Source organism: Myripristis murdjan, chromosome 4 (assembly GCF_902150065.1).
Source record: "Myripristis murdjan chromosome 4, fMyrMur1.1, whole genome shotgun sequence".
NCBI classification, from domain to species: Eukaryota; Metazoa; Chordata; class Actinopteri; order Holocentriformes; family Holocentridae; genus Myripristis; species Myripristis murdjan.
The window spans coordinates 2,799,739-2,811,814 of NC_043983.1; the positions used below are offsets into that span (position 1 = coordinate 2,799,739).

At 45.0% G+C, this 12,076-nt stretch overlaps 1 protein-coding gene across 1 annotated transcript in view; it reads right to left on the reverse strand.

Annotated features, from left to right (window-relative positions):
* ptprsa (protein tyrosine phosphatase receptor type Sa) overlaps positions 1-12,076 on the reverse strand; it is a 193,590-nt gene that overhangs the window by 118,979 nt on the left and 62,535 nt on the right. The window contains exons 4-6 of the mRNA XM_030049640.1: positions 11,643-11,831; positions 8,602-8,610; positions 2,461-2,478 (exon numbers count right to left, since the gene is read on the reverse strand). Of these exons, the coding sequence (XP_029905500.1) occupies positions 2,461-2,478; positions 8,602-8,610; positions 11,643-11,831 (216 nt within the window). The remainder of the gene's footprint in view (positions 1-2,460; positions 2,479-8,601; positions 8,611-11,642; positions 11,832-12,076) is intronic.

Consider the following 12,076-nt stretch of genomic DNA (forward strand, 5'->3'; position numbering starts at 1 on the left):
CTAGTCAAGAGCAAGGGTTTAGTCATGTTGTACAGGATGAAAGAGGGCTAAAAAAAAAAATCAGAACAGGTGTACTGGTTCATAAAAAGAGTTAAAAATCTACCAACCAGACCTGTTATGGGAAAACCTCATGAACCACTAAGCCACCAAATCTGCAGTTTCACATCTTAAAAGAAATTGGGTCTCATATTCAGTTAGTCTTGTTTGCCTTCTTCAAACAAAGGCAAAAAGTGGGAGTTAATCCCACTTGCTTCCAGTGTTGATCAAAAAGAGTCAAATGTCCCACAGGCAGATTTAAAAAAACAAAAACAAAACAACACAAAAAACAAAAAAAAAGCTTTGAACACTGTATATGAGACATGTTTAGATGGGGATTTTTTTTTTTTTTTTTGCAGTATCATGATATAGGCTACCTGCAGTTCACCTGTTAGAGGGAAATGATGGCTTCAGGAGGAGGAGCAGGAGGGGAGCTTTCACAACCTGCTCTCAGCTTTTAAACAGGTGGTCTGGCGCCACCTGCTCCCCACCCTCCCTTACATCATCCCCCGTTCCCACCCTTCTTCTCTTAGATGCGCTCCCCTGTGCAAACAAACTGTTGGCGTCCTTGTACAATACCTTGATTCTGACTGCCCTCGCCCGCCTTATCCCCTCCCTTTCCCCTTACTACTCATGCTGTCTCCTGTCTCTCCACACAAGCGCCACACGCCCCCGTTGGCATGTTGGGGTGCAAGCAGCAAGCTTCTGTGGTGGAGCAGGGTGGGGCGGGTGTGTGTGTGTGTGTGTGGTGGTGGTGGTGGTGGTGCTGGTTGCTAATCTCATTATGCAAATATAGAGTTCATAAGTCACGCTCGCTTTTGTTCGCCGCAATATGATTTATGAGGCTTTCTTATTCAAACATTTCAGATGCAGCGAAGGATGGTTTTGGCTGGGCTGGTCAGGAAGGAGCGCTTTGAGGCATCTGGATTCACCATCCTAAAAAACAATGCCCATCTTCTGGGTTGTTTACTGTGAAGATACTCTTGCTATGTGTGGCATGTGTGACACAGTTTATGATGGAAGACCTTTTAATCGTGCAGGAGGATCTCGCTCCTGGTCAAAAGGAAACACTCCCTTATTGCTGGAACAAAACTGTAACCCATCCCGAGCCGGTGAATATGAGGACATATTCACAGCAAACTGGGATGTTCACTTACCTGCGCAGCCTGCGGAACAAAAAGCTATTTTACAACAAACACACTGAATCAATTGGGAGAACACGCCTCTGCAATGATAATTTGACTTGGGTGAGAAATGTGTGGAACTGAGACTGTCCAGGGAAATGAAGGAACGAGGGGAGAGGAGGAATTATTTGAACAAAGCTTTTTTTGTTCAATTCACCGAGAGCCACACAATTTACCTCTTCCTCACTCCCTCGCCAGCCTTGATATCCTCATGTTCACTTCATCGCAGCAGTTTTGGTGCGGTACTGAAATTCACCGCTCTGAAGCCCCCCCCCCCCCCCCCCCCCCCCCCCCCCCCAGAAATGGCCGTTGCCGCCTTGGTTTATTGGTCCTGTGCCGCCACGTGCCGCAAAGCAATAGATGAGGAGGGAATGCAATCAAGTGTAATTTATGCCAGCTTTCTCTCTGATATTCCAGGAGTATCTCCCACCAGCTATTACCAAAGCGAGTGGGGAAAAGGGTGAGGGGGGGGGGGGGGGGGGGGCGAGGCTGCATTAACACACATAATGTGGCCATCACTCTGCCTGGCGAATCGAGGAGGAGGATATCAGGGCGGAGAAGGAGGGAAGAAGAGAGAAAAAGCGTGAGGGGAAGGGGGTGGGGGGTGGGGGTGGGGTGTTGGCAAGAACGAGTCAAACAGTTTACACAGTATTCATTAGCTTAACCAGATCAACAAACGACCCCCCCCCCCCTTTCCCTCCCAATCCCTCCACATCGCCATGTCCAAACAATTTAAATGTCAGAGGCGCGACGCAAACAAAGCGCCTCGTAATGACCCGCCCCCTCCCTCCCCACTGCTTCAACCCCCCCCCGCCGCCATCTCCTACCATAACCAACCCGAAGCACAATTTCAATTGCTCAGTAATTTCCTGACATTGATGGGATGGGAGGGGGTGGGGGGGTGGGGGGGCACGAACAGAGAACAGCAGATTGGAGAATTACAGTCAACAGTGAAATGAAGCATGGGCAGGAGAAGACGAAACACACACTCATGTACAGACACACAGGACACGCACAAAAACACACAGATGAGATGCTCACGTTGGCCGAAATCGAAAAGGTCAGGTTGATTTGTTTCTTTTTAAAGCGGATTTGACTTTTTTTTTTCTTCTCTGCTGGGTGGAGTTAAGGGTGGTTATGTCTGGTTATGTGAAAGTTAAAGTCTGGTTATTTTGGTTGCTGTTTTTTTTTTTTTCTTTTTTTTTTTTTTTTTTCAAAAAGTGATGGTTAAACATCTTACCTCGGATCGGGGTACTCTCTGGAGGAAGATACAAAAAAAACACAACATCAGTTGAGGTTAATAGTTTGGTTAGTGGTGAAAGGAGTCATTTGGGGTTTGGAGCATGGATCATGGATCAGCTGAACTACATTATCAAAGCAACGGAATTCTTACAGGACTCTCAGCAAAGGGGGAACTTGTGGGGAAAAAAAAAAAAAAAAAAAAAAAAAAACTAGGACCTATCACTGCTGGTCTCACAAAGGAATGGGGAGCTTTGTACGGCTGACACGCTCCATTGCCTTATCTCTCTTTCTCTACCCCCCCCCTCCTTCGACATATTAAGGGAGGAAACACAATGCTGTGCCGGCAGAGCTGAAGAGACGCCGGCTCTCGGCGTATATTTTATCATGGCTGCAACTCCAGTTGATAAGGCAGGGCTGGGGAGGATTGGCCTTAAGTTGATGTGTATTGCTCCAGTGGCACGAGCCTTTTGTCAGCCAATTGACCTTGAGTGGAAGGGGGGGCGGGGTTTGTAAAACGGTTACGGGCGCCACTCTACGACGCCGGGTATCGGTGTTAATATGGAGCAGACTTGCTGAGGGAAGAGTCTGGACTGCACTCGGATTTCAGCCCATAGCTTCAGGCGACCACAACTCAAATCAAACAAATCACGGTTCTTATTTATCCCCAAAGTCGTGAATCTGCTCAAGTGTGACAGATACAGTCTTCACCTATTGCTCCCCCCTGAATGACGTCCCTGGTCATTCAATCTCCTGCTCTTTCCATTGTCTCATCTCCTTGTGTCTTGTATGTTTCTGCATTCTTTGTTTATTGTGAGGCTATATTGTGTTATGCTCCTGACTGCAGGCCAAATTTCCCATTAGGGACACTAAAATGTTGAGCTTACCCAGGCAGGGGCTTGTGGGTTTCGTGAATGAAGCCTGAATTACTGCTCTGACGTCTCCCTCATGGGCAGGGCTTTGGTGTGGGGAAGGGAGCCAGCTTAACTCCAGCCCCCCTCTGCCAAGCCTTTAACTGTCCTTCTGCTCTTGGCTTTTTGTCTCTGGTGTTATTTCCTAATTGTTTCCTCCTTTTCTTTCTTTATCTATCCTTCCAGTCCCGCCTGCCTGTCTCCCGCTCTGTCTGTCGCTCTCTCTCTCTCGGCCCCTCCCTCTCGCTGCCTCTCTCCACATCTCTCGCTCTCTAAGTCTAAGGATGACGCATGGCGAAGTGACAGCGCGGCGCCTTCGGCCACCCCTTGAGAGTGCCAGCAGGGCGGCGCCAGCCCAGAAGAGCTGCCCTACTTAGCGCAGAGGGCCTGCGGGCACACAGCTCGGGGTCAAGGGTACATGCCGCCTTTTAAGCCCCGACACTACAGCCGTGGCCTCCATGTGCATGAGAGAAACAGTGTTATGTGCAGGCACCCTGGTGTTTAACAGGCCATATGAGTGATTTTGAATGTTTGACCCAATGTTTCTACAATTCAGCCACATTTTTACATTAAAACAAACCATTCTGCAAATCATGCGGGGGTACTTAAGATTTCACAACATATAACCGAAATCCCTCTCTTCTTCCTTTCTTCTTCTGCAACTGGCAAACTCGTCACCATTCATAAACCATGGATCTGATAATTGGCTGTGTAAAGCAAGCATTTCCCTGGGGACTATTTTCCGGTGGAGGGACTGTTTCATTCCACCCAATTTCATTTACAGTCACAATGACTTGTGGTCAGCCTGCTCTGCATACAGAGGTGCATACAGAGTCCTTTGTGATACCAGCAGCAGGAAGGCAATCACTGAGTTTGAAGTTCTGCCTGGTTCACAGTTCACCTAAGTTTATTGATTTACTTCTTTTCTGAGGGTGTGCACAGTGTTGCATCATGCCCACAGTGCATCAATGAAAAATAAATGTACTTTGTGAAAACTGTACATTTGTTTCCTTTACAGACAGTGCAGTATGTCCATGTTATGCTATGACGTAAACAGAAAATGTATATTCCGGTTCTGTGATTTATGAAAAGCGTTATCGGGAGACATATAATTTACAAAATCGTTTGTTGTTGACTCTCTTATCTGTTTAGAAAACCTTTTGTAAAGATCTATTATCATAACTCAGTGGCCATAGACAGTGCACAATATGCTCACAGTTGTGACAGCTTAAGTGTAGGGTCACTGAAAAACCAGGCAAAACAACAGGGGATTTTTTTTTCCTTCTTCAAATTTTCAATCATTTTCGAGACCATATAATCAGAGGTAATCACAAGACAAAAGTGGAACAGGTTGCTGGGAAGGTTACGTTGTTAAAGAGTTAGAGTTTGATTAAGGGCTGCAAGAAGCTGTTGGGTTTATTTTGCTTGAGTTGAGTTGGAATTTTAGCCAGGAGTTAGGAGGTTACGGGCTAAAGGTTAGATTCGGGAAGGTTAGGTTAGGTTAGGTGAGGTTAAGGTTAAGGTTAAGGTTAAAGTTAGGTTAAGGTTAGGGTAAGGTTAAGGTTAAGGTTAAAGTTAGGTTACAGTTAGGGTAAGGTTAAGGTTAAAGTTAGGTTACAGTTAGGGTAAGGTTGAGGTTAAAGTTAGGTTAGGGTTAGGGTAAGGTCAAGGTTAATAAAGCAGGTTTGTAAAGGGGAAGACTGTCGCATGTGGACCTTGAAAAAAGGGTGACATAAAGAGGGGGTGTGAATAGAAGGATGAAGGATGAAGAGGTGGTGAAAAGGTATTTCAGTTCAAAGGCACTGGTTCCAGAAAACAAATTATGGGGAACAAAACAGAGGACCAATGAGGACGAAATTAGGATTACTGGGGTCATGTAGTCAATGGAACTTCGGATTCTTTAAAAAAAAAAAAAAAAAAACCAAGGTGGAGAGGTAAAAAAAGAAAAAAAAAATCAAAGAAAATTAACCAAGAATCTGCCTCGTTTGCCTGGGCTGGGGACTGTGGAGTCCAGCCATATATGTGATTCAATTACAATGTCAAATCCACCTGTATTACAGGCACACAACCTCATGTCCATAAGCCCCCTTTCTAAGCTTCAGTCAGCCACGGGTTGATCAGCTTAGGGTGGCAATGACCTCAATATTCCTCGATAGGCCAATGACCTCCTCGCATTATTGAAACCGACATTATTTGCTCTACATAACCATCCCCACAGCTGTTTCAGTTAAAAAAAAAAAAAAAAAAAAAAAAAAACCTGAATATATTAAAAAAGTATGATTGAATGATGTAGTCTGGCCAGAGGCAATCTGGCTAGAGATGGTGCCCATCTGGGTGTGAGGCGGGGTGGGGTTGCGTGACTGGCCGGGTGTCAAAGTCTGATCACCCACCACAGGATGACTGGCTGACCTTCTCATTGCCACAGAGCCCCGCCTGGGATCCTGCTGGTGTCTCAGCAGGTCTCAGGCAAAAACTGGCTGTCGCCACCACATCTGCAGCGATCCTGGCCCCTCCTCGCCAAGTTGCTTTGATGTCGACAAACGCAAGAAGAGTCCATCCCCATTTTGGACTGAGCACAATTGCATTGAGCCTGAGTCAAATTGGAATGTGCACACATCTGTGGGTGTGTGTGCGCGCAAGCCAGAATCTATGGCTTTAGATATTATATTCAGGTCAAGATTTTAAACCTTTACATAAAGAAAGACCTTAATCTTTATGAATATGCACTGGTGCCCGTGTTCTCACTGTCTCTCTCTCTGGCCTCTAGTTAATCCGCTCTGGCTGACAAGGCCAGCAAGGGCCTGGGGTCTTGAGCCATGGGGATCGGGGCAGAAATGTCAGGCTCCCTCCACACCTCTGGAGGAGCTCCTCAGGGGCTCCTCACGCAAATATCACAGCCCTGCTGGCACAGCATGGTCTGGCACATAAAACCAGTCAGCCAGCGAGTCAGCTATCCAGCGAGCCAGAGCTGGATGCTCGACTCTCCAGTGGGTAAATTCAAATGTATTTCTCTTAGATGCTGCGCCTTCCTCTGTTTTAGGGAGGGGTTTTTCGGAACACTGGGTTAGCATAAGGCAACACCACATGGTATGAGGGTCACATGAGATACGAGGGGGATTTGTCAAGAGGAGCTGCAAGCTGAGAGTAAGTTGCAGAACTCTCTCTTTCCAGAACTCTCACTATTTCCTCGCCATCCATCTGAGAGAACCCATCAATTCCCAGATTCCCCCCACAGGCCTGAGAGCGCGCCTGGGGCAAATAAAGAAAACAGGTGGCCCTCGGGAATTGTCAACTGCAATTGATCAACGGAAGAAACTCCTCTAAAAAAAAAAAAAAAAAAGAAGAAGAAGAAGAAGATAGGAAAAATAGAGAAGGAAAACAAACTGCCATGGGAGCTTTTCTATTTTTTCTTTTTTCTTTTTTTTTTTTTTTTTGGCTTTTTAGAAATGCATTTCTTCATGCAGGGGTGTCAGGATCGGTTCCCAGGCATCGCTGACTGATATATATCTGGCTCGGAAATCAAACGCTAATGAATGCCTGCACCTCGAACACCACGCAGAGGCTTGGACACGAGAGCACTCAAAAATTTGAAAATGAAAAAACATCACAGCCAAACCTGAGCACAGGCATGAATTCTAAAGTCTCATTCTCTTCTCAAGAGGAAAAACAACAACAACAACAACAACAACAACAACAAAAAAACGATGAAATGTTTTCTTCTATCTTTTGTTGCACTTGAAGGACATTTTAGGAAAGGGGAGATTAAAGATGGCTGCTCATGCTGCTGAGGACATGAGATGATGGCAGCCGAGGGGGTTTTGAGAGTACAGGCTTTTTTCTCATCAGCATAAATTCTGCCTGGCTGCTGAATGAGCTTTCCAGCAAGAGATCTTCAGCAAAAAAAAAAAAAGAGTAAGCCCCGAAAGCTAACATTACCTTAAGAGCGATTTGATATTGGAACAAGGGAAGATCATTTCTTTTTCTGTCCTCCTACACACATACATACCTTGAACTGTAAGTAGCTTAAATTGCCTGGGTGTATTTGTGCAAGTAGTTCAAAAAGAAGTCAGGAGGAGTGCAAAAAGCGGCCAAATGTAACTAACACTCGAACCCTCGCCTTGTGGGATGTCCTGCAGAGCCTTAGCTAGAGATTTGTAAGCCAGTGGGGATGTGGGCCAACTTGGCAGGAGAGAAAAATGCTCTCCTGAGAAAATATTTGGCCAAAGCCGGAGGGTCGACCCAGCCGCAGCGTGGGATCAGAGGGTTCAGCCACACGGCACTCCTGCAGTGCCCTTCACCTGGAAAGAACTCAAGATTCTCTCAACCCCTCGCTGCACTTTCCAGCGTTATTTTTGGACGGGAAAGTTGTTATTGTGAAACCTGGGTTCGAGTGTTTGCCTGAGAGTACAGGAACAGCCACTCTTGTGTATCGGCGGGGCGAAAGGTTTGCCTCTCCCAAAACCTCAGGATTTTTTTTTTTCCCGTCCCTAAACGTTTTTGCTAAATGTTTCACTTAGAGGCCTCGAAATAGGCTATGACTGCACAGGAATAATTGTCTCCGATTCAAACAGAGTCCAATTATTTCCTCAAAACCTGCTGTCTCGCAACACTAACAGCAGAGAGAGAGCATTGGATGTGACCGGGGGGGCGGTGGCAGCCTGAAGCTTGGACAATATGGTCACAGAAAACAAATGAGACAACAGCTACCGCCAAGGTACCCTTGAGCAAGGTACTTAACTCTCAAATATTCCTGTAGAGCTGCTCAGTGACACACAGTGGAAGACTGTAATTGGGCAGTTTTCAGGTGTGAATGTTGTAACAAAACAGGGTGTTGCCGAAAAAACAGTGTATGTGTTCGGCAAATCTTCCCTGAGTAAATAAAGACTTTTTTTTTTCTTTTTCTCAAAAATGGGCTGCTTGTAAGTGGACAGCAAGATGCATAACAAGCTCCCCACCCCATGCAGCTACGCGTCCTTGATTCACCTTTCTGCTCAAAGTTCCAGTGTGTGTGTGTGTGTGTGTGGGCAGGAGGGGGATAAAGTTGGCATCAGAGGAAACAAAAAAGAAAAAAAAAGTTAAGGAGACGGAGAAACAGAAGAGGAGAGGGAAAGAAGTGGAGAAGGAGGAGGAGGGTGTGTAGGGGGGGAGGCATGCATTTTGGAAAGTTGTTTAAATATGCCATCTGCTTCAAGGAGAGTAGGTGGGCTCGCTGGGCTTAGCAAGACACTTACCAAAGGTTTCTGAAAATGACAAAGTAACAGGAAAGTAAACAGAAAAGGGGGGAGAACAGAATAGTTCATTTTAGGGTGAGACTGAAAGTTGCTGAGAGAAAGAGAGTGCCACCCAAGAGCTGAAGAACCACAGTTTAGTTGGGTCTTTTTTTCCCCTCCAGCTCAGTGTTTTAACAGTTTTCATAAACATCAGGCACAGTGAACATATATTCAACTCACAAGTGTAACCACTGGTTTAACATAACTTCTATATTTGGGCTGAAGGAGAGAGGCACAGTTATCATCAAGGCCAAAGTGTTTAGCTACGTTGTTAGTTTTTGTATCAGCCATACAATTTCACAGACAATTTCGGAGCTGAACTTAATGCCAATTCAAGTAGAAAAACTTTAAAGTTAGTTAGACTTCAGGTTAAAGAAATTAGTAGTAGTATTATTTATTATTTTTATGTTGGGTTTTTTTTGCGATCCTCTTAGAACTTGTGTTGTAGGAGCAGAAAGCCGAATGGAGGGTGCTGAAGACTCTGCGATGTGCACCACAGAGTTTCAGACCAAACACAAAACACACAGAGAGACAAGAAAACAGCAATCTGCTTCAGTGAGACGAGACCCACAGACACAATTGGAGACACTGTGAAACAGATAGACAGGTGGTAAAGATGGTAGTCACCAGGACAGGGAAGTGACTGTCTTCGTCCACCAGCCACAATGGCTGATACCCTCAAAATTCACCAGACTAGAGTATACACTTTAGGACATTCCCAGACCTCAGGCAAAACAGTATCGTTCCTAAGACTACAAGGCTTCAGGCCCTCGAACTCCCTCTGACAAAACGTCTTCAGACAGAAAATTACTTTCTAAAAACATCTCTATCATAGGCAAAGCATCACATTTGCTTGTAATTAGCTGAAAAATAATATGCCATTTGTTTAATGCTGAGATATTTGTAGATATTTGCTTGCAAAGCCTGAATATAGGCTACAAGGGAATTTCACCGTTTTGTCCGAGGGAGTTTGGCCTGCTGGAAATGGCCCAAAGCAGTTTGGCTGTACACCGTACAAGCCACTTTATAGCAGTATTTTACCAGTCAACTAAATTCCTAGAAATTTCTAGTAATTTGTAGTGTTGACGTAGTGGCTGGTGGACATTTCCCTCCTCTGAAAAAATAAATAAAGGCCTTGATCAATGTGTAAACTGTCAAACCCAGTGGGGAAAATATCTTATTTTTCTACATTATCAGTTCATTTTTGATATTCTTGGGTCTTGTATCATAGTATATCATAACAACGTGGCTGTTGCACGTCATCAATCACCTTCATCCAACGATGAGGTACAATGCACACAAACTGCTAGGGCTAAGGGATAAGAGATACTATAGCTGGCAATGTGAGAAGGCGAGCATGGGGGTGAAATAATTAGCATAAGAAACCCAGTGCTCTCTTCCTGAGAATCCCCTATGGTGACTCTGTGTCCTCAAACTAAAGTCAAAAGTGTTGGCTGGCAGCCTTCTCCCTCCAAAGCACTCCAGGACAGCCTGATACTCCCACCGGGAGGCCCCAGTCCTCTAAGAAACCAAGAAACGGAGCACTTGGAAAGTTGTACAACATCATCCCAGAGAGGAAGTAACACTCACACTTATTTTTGACAGAGTTGTGTTTTTAAGAAGATGTGCTTCGATATTTTGAATGTACTAACTACTTAGAAGCCAAAGATCTGCCACAAAACTGGAGTGTATCATGATGCTAGAGATTAAATTTTTTTAAGGAGATCTTAGGGAGCTGTAGCCATGCAGTATCTGGCACTGCATAAAAAATTAGGTGACAAATTGATTGTTTCAGCGTACAGCTTATAAGGGCCACAACAGGGGCAAAAACTCAATGACGACAGACTCTTTATTTAGTGGCGTCTATTCTGATTTACGTTTGCAGCAGCAAATCAAATAGGAGGCATTGGATTTTTCTGATGGCAACAAATCATCGACCTAAAATATCTACCCCTTACAGCCCGGGGCCACTCCGAGGTCTGCACCTAATTAGCTATATAATTAGACTTTGCTTTACTGGGTCTCTCAGTGGGGTTTAATCAATGGCAACAAGACAATATATCCACAGTGTTGTGGCGGCGGAATGTGGACCCTGCTCTCATTCTCTACTATGACACACTTCTAGAACGTAGTAAAACATCTGAGATGCTGACCTCAATCAGGGCTGCTGCACTCTAACTGTTGTCATGTGAAAACCTGGCTCCAGTTTTTGGCGATCATGTTTTCAACCTTTCAGCGTGTGAGATGCTTTTTAAAAACCAATTGGAAAATGTCAAAAAATGATTTTTATCAATGATAAAAATGAGGAGCTGTTGCATCCTTTGCCCCCTGACTAGTTAACAATTTGGAAATTCAAAATTTTCACCCCACCACAGTGACATATTGTGTCAATATATTACGTTGACCCAGTAACAGAATTTTGTGTGCTCCCAGACTAGGTATTTGTTGAAAATGACATACACCTTAACTATGTAAACCTCTGAATCACACCTCCCAAAATGTTAAAGCTAACAACGTGGAGCAAAAGGAACTGGGCACCACTGCTGTATTAGATATGAAGCACAATAAATTAGAGGTCTGCACAGATCTGTTGTTTGAAGCCAGCACCTGCCAGCTGCTGCACAATTTCCCGCAGCACCCACTCACAACATGCAGAATTTTTTTTTTCTGCACCCACTCTTGCCTGCAATACCAATGTAACAAGCCCGCCATCAGCCCACATTCTGCCCTTCACATCCCCCTCCCTCTCTTTATCATATGGAGTATATAGTCTATGTCAAGCCAATGTCTTTTAAGCCATTGTCTGCATGTCTAAATCAATAAAATACCCGCGCCACACATATTTTTTTGCGATTCTGTGGGTAGACCCACTCTGTGCAGACCTCTACAAGAAACAACCACGTTAACTGTTTTGGTCACAAGCCTCCTGTGGAATGAGACAGTATTCAGTATTATGTTAGCAAGAAGCAAAAGAGCAACAACAAAGGCTTGGCTTTGCTTACCTGAGCGCAGCTGTTTGATACGTCCATTACTTGCACTGGGGTCAATGGGCAGGAAATCTTTGAACCAGGTGATTTCTGGATCAGGATTGCCACTGGCGGCGCAGAGCATAGTGGCTGTCCGAGTCCGCTCCACCACTTTGAGCTGAGGGCCCATATCAATGTTGGGGAAGCCCGCCGGCAGCAGGTCCTCTGTGGAAACAACAGGGTTACGGATACTTTAATCACCGTATTTGCAATGACCTTAGTTGTACATCTAACCAGTGCCCACTAGGTAGAAGAGCTATCATTTGAATGAAAATTACACCAAAGCCTATAGAGAGAGAAAGCTGAACCATGGTCACTGACTGCTGTGAGACACAAAAAGGGTGCAGTACAGTCTTTTGGCCATCAGGGGCAGTGCAAGTACTTGGGAAACAGCATAGACTACGGCCGTC